The sequence below is a fragment of the Urtica dioica genome, chromosome 7 (assembly GCF_054948205.1).
Source record: "Urtica dioica subsp. dioica isolate 48M chromosome 7, U.dioica_male_clone48M_v1_H2, whole genome shotgun sequence".
Taxonomy (NCBI): domain Eukaryota; kingdom Viridiplantae; phylum Streptophyta; class Magnoliopsida; order Rosales; family Urticaceae; genus Urtica; species Urtica dioica.
In genome coordinates this window covers 38,838,817-38,854,012 of record NC_142762.1, presented here as the reverse complement: position 1 = coordinate 38,854,012, position 15,196 = coordinate 38,838,817, and the positions used below count along the sequence as shown (strand labels likewise).

Genomic DNA, 15,196 nt, shown 5'->3' with positions numbered 1-15,196 from the left:
TAGCGAGGATCAGCGATCAACAATTGAGTGCTCGTTGAACTCAAAAGCAGAGGAACGGTTGTGGAGGGATCTCTGGAAAATGAACGTCCCCTTCTATAAAGTCAAGATGTTTGCTCGGAAACTTTGCAATAATTGGATTCCGACAAATGTCAACCTTCAAAGCAAGAATGTCTTATCCGATGATCGTTGCCACCGCTGCTCGAGAGGTGTCATGATTGTTTCATGGTTGTACTGACAATATTTTTGGTTGATTCATATTTATTTTAAAAAATTACTTGGAGCGGTATAACCAAAACATGTATATATATTTTGTAATTTTTTTTTATTGCCCTATCAAGAACGTGTGGACATTTTGCATGTTTGTCTCCAGAAAAACAACTTCATTCACGTGTTCACAACATTAATTATAATATGCAAAATTAATTACATTTTGCTTACAGTCTTAAAAATTTACACATATTTACGGAACTTATTACCTCTTGGTTATCAAATATGTGGCTTAGTAGTTCTTCATAACTTGGGCTACAAGAGAACGACCACTTCAGCATCCGAGGTGTGCTAATCCTTGTGTTCTGAGTTGTGAATCCTTTGGATTCGAAATCTGGAATCATTTCGAAAGCCCATGCAAGAAATGGATGTAGAAATCCATCAATATTGAATCCCATTTTCTTCTCCAAAAAGTTTGGACTTCTTCAACGATGCGCATAGTTTATCGTAGTTGATTCTGCCCCATGGATAATTCGCGAAGAGAACCATATCAGTTGTCATTCGGAGGTGCTCGTCGTCGATAACGCTTAAGTATTGCCCTAGTAGAACTTTTGTTCCCGGATAGCCACATTCATCAGATCAACTCTCTCCTCGTTGGGTCTGCCAAATTTGCTGCTTAAGATGCCAAGTAGATACTTAGATCGTTATGTCCCTTAACTTTGAATGGACAGTCCCAATTATCCAGCTCGACAACAAACTCACCATTCTAAAGTTCAGTATATACAATGTAAATAACTCAACAAACCAAATTTGTGTAAATACAATAAAATTAATAAGCCCCCCATGGTTGTACTCTCTGTTAGAGAGGCAGATTTGCCCTGTTAATGAAAGCTGCCGGCAATTATTACTCAAAATAAAAAGTTTCTAATTAAAAAAAAAAAACTCGGCCAAAAAATTGAGCGAGAAGTTTAATGGGATTTTTTTTAAATAAATTTATTACCTGATTATTTATCAAAAAATTACGAAATAATTGATTAAGTTAAAGTTTCATATGATCATATATCCACTAGATCCATATATATATATATGCCTATTTAAATGGTTGTACATCGTGATCTTAAGACATAATACTCATATATAACTGATTATGACCGGGCCTAACATGTCTTGACTGTATTGATCACCTTTTCTCTCAAGTCTGTGCCTAGCTCAACTTCGCATCCATTTCTTGAATTTAATATTATAAATGACCCACATATATACGTCATTGTTTTTGTCCCGAATTATATATACTTTTTTTAATACATACATGAATTATAGTTGATAACCTGAGAAAGCGTACTTTACGTGGGTAACAGTTTTCAACACGCCATGATCAATTAAAGCTGGATGATAAAGTACTTGGGTTGTGTGAGGTATCAAGATGTTCAAACTTCAATAATCTAACATATTATAATCAAGTAAGAATCTAGATTGTAATATGATTGAAACCAAAAAAAAGAAAAAAGGAAAAAGAAAAAAAAAACATATTGTATTGTATTTCTGAATAATAACGCTATATTATTATCTCATTCTCTCGTGTGGTGTGTGTGTGTATATATATATATACGTATGTATATATATACTGCAAAAAGATAGTTGTAATAGTAACTCTGTACATACAAAATACAAACCCAAATATCAGACACTTAACGGAGTAATATACTAGGTGAAAACAAGAACATAAAGTATATTATATACTAGTAAAAATAATATACGAAAGTACTGATAGACGACAAAAGTGAAACCCTACATAAGGGAGCAGGAATTAGGGTTTTCGTCGCTGAACATTTCGGTGTAACGGTCGTCGACGGTGCTCTCAGACACGGTGGCAGTGTTGGGGACACGTCGGACCATATTGGGCGGGGCTTTCTTGTCGTACGCCTGAGACACGTACGGATTTGCCACGAGCGTGTACGGCACGTACGGCCATAGCTCAACCTTCTTCCTCGTCGACTGTGCCGCTTTCAACACTTTCTTGGCATCCACGTAACCCGTCACCGTCGCCTTTTGCTGCTTCAAGTCCACCTCCACCGATTTAGCCCCTTCATTTTCCAAATAAATAAACAACAAAATATATATATATATATATATATTATAGTATAGTAATAGTATTATGTATGTGTAGTGTGTACCTTTGACCCCGGAAAGGACGCTTTTGACCTTGCGAACACAGCCCTCACAGTCCATTCTGATCTTAAGCGCCACGGTTTGCATTTGCTTCTTCTTTTTCTTGCTTCTCACGCTACTTAGTAGATCGGATATGAACTCCATAGTACCTTGAACTCCCATTTTTGCTCCTGATCGAATTCACTTCTATTGATGAAGAAAGAAAAAGTGAGCTGTGTATATTTTTTTATTTTATTTTTATGACTTAATTATGAGTCCTTGAGATGAGGATGAGAAGTTCATCAAAGCTGGATTGGTTGTTCTTTTGTTTGGAATAATTGGAAGAGATGCTGTACGTAACGTACGTGTGGCGTGGGAGAGATATATACGCTACAATAGTCTTCTTCCTATTATTGCTAAGCGCTGCTCATTTGGATTTTATAATACCACAAAGTTAGCTATGACAAAATAAGTAAATAAAATAAAATAAACTTTTGAATATTTTGCATTATGCATAAAGTGGTGGGGTGTGGTCTAGAAAGTGAGGGAACCTTCTTCCAAAACCCAGTGAGGATTCCTTTCTTTCAAAAGCTTTTGGATACATGTACACTAAAGGAATGGACTATATATCTATGTCCTCCATTATTTGGGGATTATTACACAATTGACCATGCAATAATGCAACAATTGAGCATAATATTTTATATATGAACGTTTTGGAGGTTTAGTTTAATGAATTAATGTAAATTTTTTACCTCCAATTACGCGTTAATTTGTTGACAAGGAAAAATAAAAAGCGATGGAAATGGAATAGAGAATTGAAGATGATAAATAGATAAGAGTCCAATGCTTAGGGTACACGGAAGTGTAGAAAGCAATATTAAACATTACCGGTAAAGCTAATTGAGGGCAACAATAGTGGACAAAGACAATTCCAAAGCTTTGAAAAAATATCCAACGACATAACAATCATGAACAAATAAACAAGTCATGTGCCTTGTGACGTGGATAAATATGTCGTCAAAAGATGCCACGTATCAGAAGATCAACGGGGCACACTTGGTTCTCAAGGGATGACGAAGGGCTGATGTGTGTGCCACGTAATTCACAGACTTCAAATGAATGAGACGGTCATCACGGAGTAGATTCTTCAATATCCTTTTTTTTAGTTGTCAGAGATAAATTTTGTACACATTAAGACCGACTGCATAAAATTTGGTTTTTGTTCAAAAAAATGCATAAGTTCAAAAATAACAAGGCTTGACTAATTGAGAAAATTATGATTCTATACTACCGCATTCGCATGTAAAAAAAAAAATAATTGATGTACTAATTATTTAGCTATTAAGGGTATATATATAGTCTAACGACCCTCTTTTTAATTTTTAACATTTTGGGGATAAAATTTAAATCTAGTGTTTTTTTAAGGAGTCTAGTGTTTTATTTTATTTCATAAAATTTGACAAGTAGAATTGCTTAGATTTTTTTTTCTCGAGAACTGCTTAGTTAATTGGGTTATCTTATATTAAAGCAGTTCTTTATTAATAAATTATGTCAAAATAAAAATAAAATACGAATAAAGGAAAAAACAAATGTGGCAGTGTCTGATTTACCAAGCAGCAAACATCAATCCAGGAAATGAGTATTCTATATTTAAGTATATACCAACTTTTCGGATGCACATATTTAAACTTAAAAAAGTCCTTGGCTCTTTCCCTGGATCTCCATGGAAATGAAATTTCTATATACTTTAATAATTCTTTAAAGCTATAGTTAGCAAATGTATGGTTGAGATCTTCTTCAATAAAATTTGATGGCGTATAAAGTAATGATATGCAACATTAATGTTGAGCGACTAACGTGTACAATGATACAAAGAATGCAAATATATATATATATATATATAATAAATATATACATAGAGTGTGTGTGTGTGTTTATCCTTCAGTAATGGACTTACTTTAGCATATAGTTTTATTTAGATTGAAATAATCTCCATATATAATACGAAACATATGACTGACCATGAACATACACACACGGACACAAACACACATACACACAGCAGGGACGAAGCCAAAAATTCAAGTTAAGGAGAGCTAATATGCGAAAAAAAAAATAGAGAAAGAAAAAAAAAGGTTGAAAAATGCCTAATTTATAAATATTTGGAGTAAATTTTTTTAAAAAAAATTAAACTGTAAAAAAAGTACAATTTTTTTTTTAGGGGACGTTATAACATCCCTTGAGCACTATGTGACTTCGTGCCTGCATACACATACTTAGCTCAAGAATAATTGAATATTTAACAAGGGAAATAGTAACTAAGATATTTTAATTTAATTATATTCTATGGCGTGACGTTTTATTTTATGAATTTGTTGCAATTAGTCATTTTCTAACCCATTTTAACTTTTAAGATTTTAGACAAAGTTTCATTTTATTAAAAAAAATAGTTTAACAGATTCGCAGTAAATTAATTAATTAAAAAATAAATTTAATCTTTAGCTAATTAATTTACTATGTGTCTGGTAGACTATTTTTTTTATAAAATAAAGCTTTAACATTTTTAAAAGGAGAATGACTTAGTTGTTGTTGCAACTAGCTATTTTCCTAACTCATTTAAGATTATAGTCAAAGTTTTATTTTATTATAAAAGTACTCACCGGACCTGCTGTAACTAATTAACTAAAGAACAAATATAAGAGTCCATTAGATATATAGTCATATTTACACTTTTAGATTGCTATTTAACCAATTTTTAGTAAATATTTGATATATAACCACGATGATTTAAATTTATATGTATATTTACATTTTGAATTTGAAAATCTGTGGCTATTTGCATCTTGTCACGTAATCATTGTGACTATTTACTAAATATTTATTAAAGGTTGATTAAATAGCAATCTAAAAGCGTAAATATGACTAATTTATTCATTATTTTAGAATTTAATTTACTATTTAATTAACTAATTTACTATGAGACTGGTGGACTATGTTTTTTAATAAAATTAAATTTGTGTTTCTTTAAAAAAAAAAAGGTAGACTATTAGCTGCAGACTTAATTATCCATATATATTTTGGTGTATCTTACACTTCTAATGCGTTTTTGTCTTGATTAATGAAGACAAAAGTTTATTAAAAAACGACACACCTGATCATAATCATTTTTTCTTCTTCTCTTTTTTTTTTTTAATCAATCTTTTTATCTGCTTCTTTTTTTTTAGTTTCCCTTTAGCAATGTAGGGGGGTTAAAATCCAATCATTTTTCTTCTTCTGACCTTTACACACTTCTTTGATATGTCATGACCTACCATCTCTTTATCTTTGGTGTCATAGATTTGTATTGGGTATTTTCATTTTCTAGTGCGTTGGAAAAAAATTAAAATTATATTTTTAAAGAGTAAACGATATAGATTTAATATATATATATATATATATATATATATATATATATATTGAATTAAATACCTTAAGACATACTTTTTTTATAAAAGAATTTAACCTTAAAATTTTCAAATTGATTTCAATCAACCGCAGCGTTATTTGGCCGCAGTTGACTATGATCAACCGTGGTCAACAACATCGCGGCTTTTTTTCATATATTTTTAACTTTGTATTTTTAAGGCCAAGTAAAAAAAAATTACAATAAAATAAAATCAAGTCATAAGTAGTTAGGCTAGGACGACAATTTAAGGGCATCACTCCGAGGACACAACTATATGTGAATTTGACCATAAGTCGCTGACATGCTTCCACGTGTCCCTTACGCATCACAACAACAATCACCATTGCCCGAGTGGTCTCATAATTTTCTCCTATAATATCATTACTGTTTCCACAGTTTCATGCATCAAGTCTCGTAGTGTCATTATATAGTGCAGTCCAAGTCAAAGTATTTAAATAGCTACGAAGTTTTCATGTGATGAATTTAGGCCTTGTATTCTTAGCTTGTCAAAAAAAATTAGTTACCAATCCCAACTACAATAATGAACATGTATCTTAGGTCAACGAAGTTTTAAAGGGTGGGTCTAAAATAAAACATATGATAGCGATGCTAGCTGATTCAAGACTCAAGAAGATTTGGTTAACCTACCTTGGACTTTTTTAATAAATAAATTGTTCAAATTATTATATTTTTTTTAATATCAATTTATTAGTCGAGGTTAATCAAATTTTAACCGATTGAGTTGATCCCCCGAGTAATTTAAACAAATTAAAGAATTCAAATATTTCATTTAACTGAATGATTTTTAACATATAATGCTGGTTAACAATATTGATATAAGATGTTATCTATTATGCAGTGTTAGATAAAACTAAAATTAAAAAAAGCTCACGAGTCAATAAAGATTTTAAATTGTTGATCATGACAAAGTAGATGAATTCAATCAAATCTCGTTTCACAAAATTGAAGAATATACCCTGCCATGTTGGTCTATAGGTCAGGTCTTCCTCCTAAGGGGCTTGAAGAGAGTGCCTGTGGGTGGAAATAACTTCAATAATTGCACTCGAGACCTCAAGAGATAGGCTCTAATAATGTAACGATACTGTGGCTCTTGTTTTTCTTCTTTTTAAGTGGCTCTTGTTTTTCTTCTTTTTAAGTGGCTCTTGATTTTTTTTTTTTTTCCCTCTTGCTGATAACTAAAGAGAAGTGAAAAGACCACACAAGAACAATTATATGTCACTACTGTTCATATGCCTTAAAGTACCCATGCCTCTTTTCCAGAACAAATATTATATCGGCTTTTTGCAATGATTTTGAAATTTGTCTGGTCGTTGCACTTTGGTTTTAACATTTAGTTCATATCACTGAGCTTTTGATTTTTGTGTAGTTTTACTTTTATCGAACTCTAATAAAATAAAGGATTAGTGAAATTAGTGATATTAAATAACGCATTGAAAATTAAATATGTGCTCGATATTATTTTTTACATTTTTATTAAAATATCATGAATGAATTTTTTTTAAACCCCAAACATCATTATCTCTTACATGTGAAGTCTTCTCTTGCGTGAGGACATGAATTCAATCATCCGAAACAACAATTTGCATACACCATATAATATTTATAAGATTTTTTTTTTATAATTTGAGCTTAAATGTTTAATGTAATTAAATATATCAATTGTATAAATGAAATAATTGTAAAAAAAAAAAGAATTTTTAGAGGAACTCAAATTTTCCAAATTCAAACATTCAATAGGTTTTTTTTTTTTTTTTGAGTAAGGCACTATCGGTCAGGATTACATGATATATTAGCAGTGCAAAGCGCAGGTGGCACTAACGGCCAAGATTACATACTTATTAGAATAAATTCTAGGAGCATGCATTTCTGCATCCCATGGGGGCTTGAACCCATGACCTCTCCGTCGAGGTGAGTGTGGGATTACCGCTAGACCAAGCTAGCTACCACAAACATTCAATAGTTTATATTCCCTAAAAAAAGTAAAATTCAAATGCAACAGGGCAAAAACAAAAAAATCAGATCTACTTTCTCTCTCTTCTTCTTTTTCATTTTTTCTCTACAAAAGAAATTTAGAGTTTCTTGGTTTCCACCACCACCCTCCCTCTAGGGGGTGAGACACCTTTCACCGGTGTTCTCCGACTTAGGGGGAGATGGGAGTTTCCGCTCTCACCGAATTTTGCCTCCTCACTTTGCCGGATTTCGCCTCCATCATCGATTCTCCTGACGGTGTTTGTTGTTATTTTGATACTTTGTCCATTATACTGTGGTGGTTTTTGTGTTCCAAAGATGACTTAGTCATATCTGTTGAGTTCTTAGTTCGAGTTTTTTGTTAGCCTTTTTTGCGGTGCAAATACTTGAACGTCTTTTACCACGGTTGATGGTCATCGAGCAGTTTTATTCATTCACTAACCTTTGAGAGTTTTTTTTTAAAGAGCCAATAAGTTGTTCGAATTTTAGTGTGGTCTATATTTCGGACGTCGGAAGTTCCCTCACAACTTGCTATCATACGATTCTATAATTGAATCATTGTTGTTTTAAAGTCTCATTTCATCTTGTTAAGAGATGTAAGATGTTTCTACACTTGGATTTCATACCCATTATCTATTGAAAGACTTGAGCAACTTTTATATATATAAAAAAAAAAAAAACAAAAAAACTACAACTGTGCAACAAGTTTAGACATCGTTTCAAAAGTCTTTTTATAATTTCTCTCAAATATATCATTTACTGCATGCTATCGTACAAAATGTGGTATCATTGGCTTCCTTTAATTTTTGTACCATTTTACAAAATGGTGAATTATTGACGAAATTTTGAATTTGTTTATAGATTTTAACTACAAAAAATATCTCGGTAAAAAAACTAACTAAATAACATACCGCTTAATAACATAATGGTTGATGCAGTGGATCTAATTAGAAAAATCAAGCACAAAATTTTGGTATCTTGGTTAGATGCAATTTAGAAAAAACCGGGCATTATAGTGCATTACGATTTACCGGTGCGATCTTCAAGAGATAATAAAAAATCAAGTACAAACCCAAGCTCTCTCGCGTCTGTTTGAGAGAGAGAGAGAGAGAGAGAGAGACTCTTTTCCCGTCCCCTCTGCCGCGCGTGTGGTGTTCGTTGTCAATTATATCAGTTCACGCCGGCTCAGTGAGTTATTGTTGATTGATTTTTAATGGTTTGTGAAATCTTTTTGGTTGAGATAGAGGTTTGTAGTGCATGACAAAGGAAAGCAGGATGAACGTCAAATTGATTTATTATTGCATGTGTTATTTATCAACTGTAAAGTAGGTTTGAGCTTTAATTTATTATTATTACTTATCATTTGTATCTCTGTTTCAATAACTAAATATTTTTTAGACAGATATAGCTAAGCAATGCATAGAATTTGCTTAATCATTTGTATCTCTTTTTCCATCCTTTCTCCATCATTGTCACGATATTGTAATGGTGGGATTTTCATTTATTGAAAATATCTCCTCCGCGTATTATTTATTGATTTACAACGTCTTTATTTTCTCAAAGTAAAAAAAATTACCGTGGAAAAATAAATTATGTTGCTCGTCATAGAAACAAAAACAAATCATACTACATAGTTTAAACGTGGAATTTATATGTGGAGTCCAGATATGTGCACTTTAATCTAGTTTATTTGTGAAGCTTAATATCTTGTTTTCATTTATATGCTATTCTTTTTTAATGGATAATGCTTTATATATTCATATGTTTTGGTGAATCATATTGTGTATTTGTATTTTCAAATTGACATTTTTATAGTTGAAGCTTAAACTCTTGTTCTTATTTATTTGAATAATATTAGTTTCCGGTAAGTTGATTTCGTAATCTTGCTGTCTTTATAAAATGGTGCCCTTTTTGTTTGTTCTCAAGTAATCCAATTTAGATACTAATATTCCATTATATATTGAGTTATGTTTTATCTTGTATCTTTTCATACGTATTGGCTTCCTATAGTAAATATAATTTATAAATAGTGTAATTCAGATGTGATATATATTGAGTATTTATGTAGTCTATCTCCCTTTGAATGGTGAATTCCCTTACTTACTTAAAGTGATAGATAAAGATTAAAGATAGAAGAGACTTAGAACTTATAAAGAGTTTACCTTTTTATGTATGCACACCATTCAATTGTTAGGTTTCTAACTCCGACTCGACTGTTATGTGAGAATGCCCTTAAAGCCGTAGTCCACACTGTCTATTATCACACCAAAATTTGAATATATCATCTTGCATGTATTCATAACACCAATTTAAAACATATTTAAATTATTCTTTAATTTTAAAACAAAAAAATCTAGAACCACTAAATTTGGCCGATTTAATAAAAATAAATGTATTATGATATTTGTATATTTTCTGAATCTTACAAAAATTTAAATCTATTTTTTATTATAATTATTACTAATAGATTATTATATGAGCTTTCTAAAAATATGGTCAAAAGCAAACCTCATTTTTTGGTTTTAGCCCATGTTTGTCAAATTTCAGGAATATAACCAAATGGTAAGAAAAAAAAAGTCTGATTTACCCTTATCTATTAACAAATTCGTCACTTTCTCTCTCCTATTTTTTTTCCTAAACTTTTTTTTTTCCATAAAAACTTCAAAAAACCATATTTATCTCATATGAACTCGAAATTGAGTGATTCCAAATCTTACAGATTCGTGATATCGAGATCTTCAAAAATAGATCCATTTGTGTTTGATGAAAAATCATGCTCAATATTATAGATGTAAAAAAAGAACGTTATTGCCTTAAACATGAAAATAACTGAAAATTTTCGGAAATCATTTGGAAATAAATGGAAACGTAAACATGATGCATTAAACATGATTTTTCATCAAACACAATGGGTCTATTTTTGAATATCTCAGCGCCATGAATCTATCCGAATTGGAATCACTCAATTTCGAGTTCGTATGAGATAGATATGAATTTTTGAAGTTTTGATGAAAAAAAAATGTTTAAAAAATAGTAGGAGAGAGAAAGTTACGAATTACAAAACAATAGAGATAAAGTGATGAATATAGAAAAAAAACAGTTATATTTATTTACGGACAAATATGAAATTTTAACCCATTACATCTAGTACCACTTAATATAATTGGTTATTTTTCTAAAACTCTCTAAACGTGAGCTAAATCCCAAACTTTGAGTTTAACGTGGTCTAATTAGTTACAAAATTCTCATTATATATATTAATATGCATATCATTTTGATAAAAAGCAAAATATAATTTTTTTAATTTTCCAAAAGTTTAAAATTTAGAGAGTTACAATAAGAAAATGAATGAGTTGGGCCAGACTTCTTTACAAATAAAATTTATTGGACCACATATGATAAAAATAAATGGCCCAGACTAGTTTCAGGGGCTAATATGAAACCCTAAAACCATTTCTCAGAGACAGAAGCAGAGCCTCTCGACTTTGAAGCTTTCATCGGCGACAATGGTGTCTGTCAAGAAGACGGTAAAACTCTTCACAAGGCTCACAGTTAATACGTTGACATAAACACGCATATGTGTATAATGTATTTAATATCAATTCGTGGGATCCCAAAATATGCAGAAGAAGACTCACGAGAGCATCAACAGCAGGCTCGCCCTTGTGGTCAAGAGTGGAAAGTACTCGCTCGGTTACAAGACGGTCCTTCGCTCTCTCCGCAGCTCCAAAGGTACGTCTTTCTTTATTTTTCTTCTTCTTTCGAAGTTTTGGTTCTGTTCTAGGGTTTTGTTTAGGATAATCGATTGCTTAGGACTTAGGAGTAATAACGTGTGAACGCGATTGAAATGGCAGGGAAGCTAATTATCATCTCCAACAACTGTCCTCCTCTCCGCAAGTCGGAGATCGAGTACTACGCCATGCTTTCTAAGATCGGAGTTCACCACTACAATGGAAGTGAGTCTTCGATTTCTCTACTCTTGAACACTGTATCGCTGTTTGTCTGTCCTTTAGGAACTTCATTTCAGTCTGTGAATCTGTGATTGATTGTATATAGATGTCTATTTATTTTCTGCCGAGTCGAATTTTCATACCATTTGCTATGATTTTTAATTAGGTTAAACCTTATTCTAGAAATCTCAGAGGCCGTAGATTAAACGTGTGTTATATTGAAATCTAATTCCTGATTCTCTGTGACAATAATATTTTTATGACTTTTGATAATTCAGATAATGTCGACCTTGGAACGGCTTGTGGAAAGTACTTCCGAGTTTCATGTCTCAGCATTATCGATGCAGGTCGGTCTATAATTTCCTTTTTGTCCCTACGCTGTTTCTTGGCCTTGAATTATATGGTGAATGAATTTGGTTTTTGACATTTTCTTTGTTTGTTGCTTTAGGCGATTCCGACATTATCAAGTCTTTGCCCGCAGATCAGTGAGAAACCCCGCCTCAAATTAGTACTATCTAACCTTTTTTTGGGAACAGTTTCATTTCTTTTTCATTATATATGCCTTTTTTATGACAATTTATTTTTATTATTATTGGAAGATTAATTTCTGTTGAGTTCCTTGCATTTCTCTCTTTCTTTCTTTCTGCTTTGTTCTATTTGTTAGATAATCAATGGTAGCTTTATTTTTGGGAGTTGAAATTTAAGGAAACAGTCCCACACTGAAAATTTATTGTTAGAATCTTGAATAAATGGAAGATTTTGGAAAAAAAAAAAAAAAAATCCTACACTTCCGCTTAAAAAATGTGTTATAGAGCTAAATAGCTGAAAGCATATTAAGCGAGATAGCCAGGTTTTTCCTCTGCTTCATGACCAGAGAAAGGTGAAGGGAGATTAGCTGAACAAGTCTTAAAAAAAAAAAAAAAAAAACAAGTCTCATCTTCAACTCTTATACATCTAACCTATTGGAAAAGTGAATCACAACTGCTGAATCAAATAAAATCAATTGTTCAGATTGGATGTCTACTACAATCTCGTAAACTGAACTCAGCCTAGTGTGGCTTGGGCATCGGCAAAGTTTGCTGGTATAACAGCCATTTATGCAAACGTAAACGACGTTCTTCCTCATTCAATTTTGGATCTTTCTCCAGACTCATGAAATATCAGTTTCCTCTCAGTGTTCTTGTTTCCTTGATTCCGAAACTCACCGGAAGTCTAACCATGATATCTTTTCTATGTTAACAATCATCATGCTTGTCCGAGGTCTCGTAGGTTTTTAATCCGTCTATCAAAACTATATCTTCAAATAATGCAGATACCTAAACTTATGGTTGATTTTCCACGTCATGAAATAAAACCAGAGTTTTTTTTAGATTTTGAGCTTTGTAAATTACAATTATAGATTCGGTCACTTGGATTCGTGTGGATCAAGCTCCAATTATGTGACATTTATCCTCAATCCATGCTTGGGTCTAATTTTAAAAGCCTCTTCAGTAGAATGACAAAGGTTATTATGGGAAAATAACTTCTAGCATAGTTGGTATTAATATTATTGACGGTGGAGGAGGATAGCATACAATTATTATAGTAACTATACGCAAATATGTATTCTCAGACGGAAATTAGAAGAGAAACCATCTTGAACGAATGGAGTAAAATTAAGAAAAAGTGTTGTACTAAATTACTCAAGCTACAAGGCCATTAAACAACTTAAGTTGATGAGGGTAATTATGTTTGGAGAAGGATTGCTGAGAACTAAATGCAACGGTTAGACCTGGAGGTTGAACGTCAATTGTATTGAAGTCAACCATGAGGTAGCTTAGACTGGCGGTTAGGCTCGAAGCCGGTTGCCGAGTACTTTTGCCGCAAGGGCATTTGCAAATAGGCACAAGTATGAAAAAACAAAAAATATGGGCAGCTAGACTCGAAATCAATTTGTAGAGCCCTTGTGGGAAATGAAGGATAAAATAAAACAATATAAATTTGCTTTGATTACATTAGCCTTCAGGCCGCGTGCAACGAAATGCGAAATTTATTTGTCTCGATTGTTACGTGAAAAGTCACCTCAAAGCAGTCTCGACTATTCATAACGAAAGTAGGTCGATTTATATGTATAAAAATGGCCTCAGAATTTCGTAACGATATCAAATCCAATTGCTAAATAATGAATGAAAAAGACGATAATTGAATGCTTGAAATTAAATAAACGAAAGATGGGTTTGGGCCTTTTATTGAATATGAAAAAATATGAACAATTAAATTGATCGATGAAAACAATGATGGGTGAGCTTGATAGCAAAAGTAAACTATAGAGGTTGATAGTCGATTGTAACGTGTAGAAATCTTCTCCTAAGTCTTGTATTTATAGCCATAGGAGATGATCGGCGAGCTCCGGTTCTTTAGGACCACGTTTTGCATCAGAATAGGAACCCGCTGCCAACCTAAGGGGCACGTATTGCTTTTGATCCGGTCTCGGGGATACGGTTGAGAGGTTATGCTGCGAATGGTATGCGTTGTCCAGGGCTTCAAGAAAGCGGTTGAAGATTTCGTTGAGCGAGCTGACCTTCGTCAAGTTGAGCTCGTGGATGCGGGACCTAGCAGACCTTTGTCGAGTTAAGCCCTGCAAATTGAATGCTCTAGGACATCAAGCTGACCATACACGATGTCTAGCTCGATTTCTTTCACAGTTTAATTTCTTGGCGTGGGCCACATTAATTTTAATTTGGGCCTAATCAAATACGTATTAATGAAGTACGAAGTCCAACATCAACATCGACAATCTTTTCTGAGGCAGGGTGCAATGGAACTCGGAAGTACAATTATTTGGCATAGACAACTATATTAAAGAGAAGTGGAAGAAGAGAGTGGTAATGTTTTTTTATTTTTTATTTTTTGTTTGACAATCTGCTACCTTTAATTACTATTATATTATACTTTAAAAGTTTAAATTCTGTTGGAAAAAGATTCACCAATTTTTTTTTCTCTTTCTACTCCCACAAACTCACATACCACATAATAATTTTTGCCCAAATTATATTTCATCATCTCTCAATCCCGCCTTAAATATTAATCGAAGCATAATTTTTTTTTCCTCTGTAAAGCTTATAATAATTTAGTACAACAACATGAAAATCTAAAATATATGGACACATGATAACTCGCACACAAAACTGACATCATATATTATTAAATCTTACTCTACAATTATAAACATTATACCTCTAAAAAAAAGACATTATATCAAAGTGTTATTAATTTTGAACAGTAGTTATTACTTATTATTTACATTCATTTGGACAAATATATAAGACAAAGTTTGATGAAAAGAAGAAAATCAACGCAAGCACACGTTTTTCAAGAAGCAGCCAAGTATATTTGCTGAAATGAAAATTTGGTCGAATGACTTTAGTAATTACATTTATAGATTAGCTATTAGTTCGTTTAATATATTATTCAA

General features: G+C 32.3%; 2 protein-coding genes across 2 annotated transcripts; one reads left to right on the top strand and one right to left on the bottom strand.

The window, feature by feature from the left end:
• Positions 1 to 1,621: 1,621 nt before the first annotated feature.
• On the bottom strand, positions 1,622 to 2,776 carry LOC149391413 (Heavy metal transport/detoxification superfamily protein). Its single transcript, XM_089620306.1, has 2 exons — positions 2,382 to 2,776; positions 1,622 to 2,291 (listed from the first exon to the last, which is right to left on the bottom strand). The coding sequence occupies exons 1-2, from the start codon at positions 2,536 to 2,538 to the stop codon at positions 1,996 to 1,998; spliced, it is 453 nt and encodes a 150-aa protein (XP_089476432.1). The 5' UTR covers positions 2,539 to 2,776; the 3' UTR covers positions 1,622 to 1,995.
• Positions 2,777 to 11,181: 8,405 nt separating this feature from the next.
• LOC149391412 (large ribosomal subunit protein eL30) lies at positions 11,182 to 12,356 on the top strand. The gene is made up of 5 exons (XM_089619250.1): positions 11,182 to 11,319; positions 11,419 to 11,524; positions 11,647 to 11,748; positions 12,021 to 12,089; positions 12,191 to 12,356. Exons 1-5 carry the CDS (start codon positions 11,299 to 11,301, stop codon positions 12,229 to 12,231), a joined length of 339 nt encoding a protein of 112 aa, XP_089475376.1. The 5' UTR covers positions 11,182 to 11,298; the 3' UTR covers positions 12,232 to 12,356.
• The last annotated feature ends 2,840 nt before the right edge of the window (positions 12,357 to 15,196 follow it).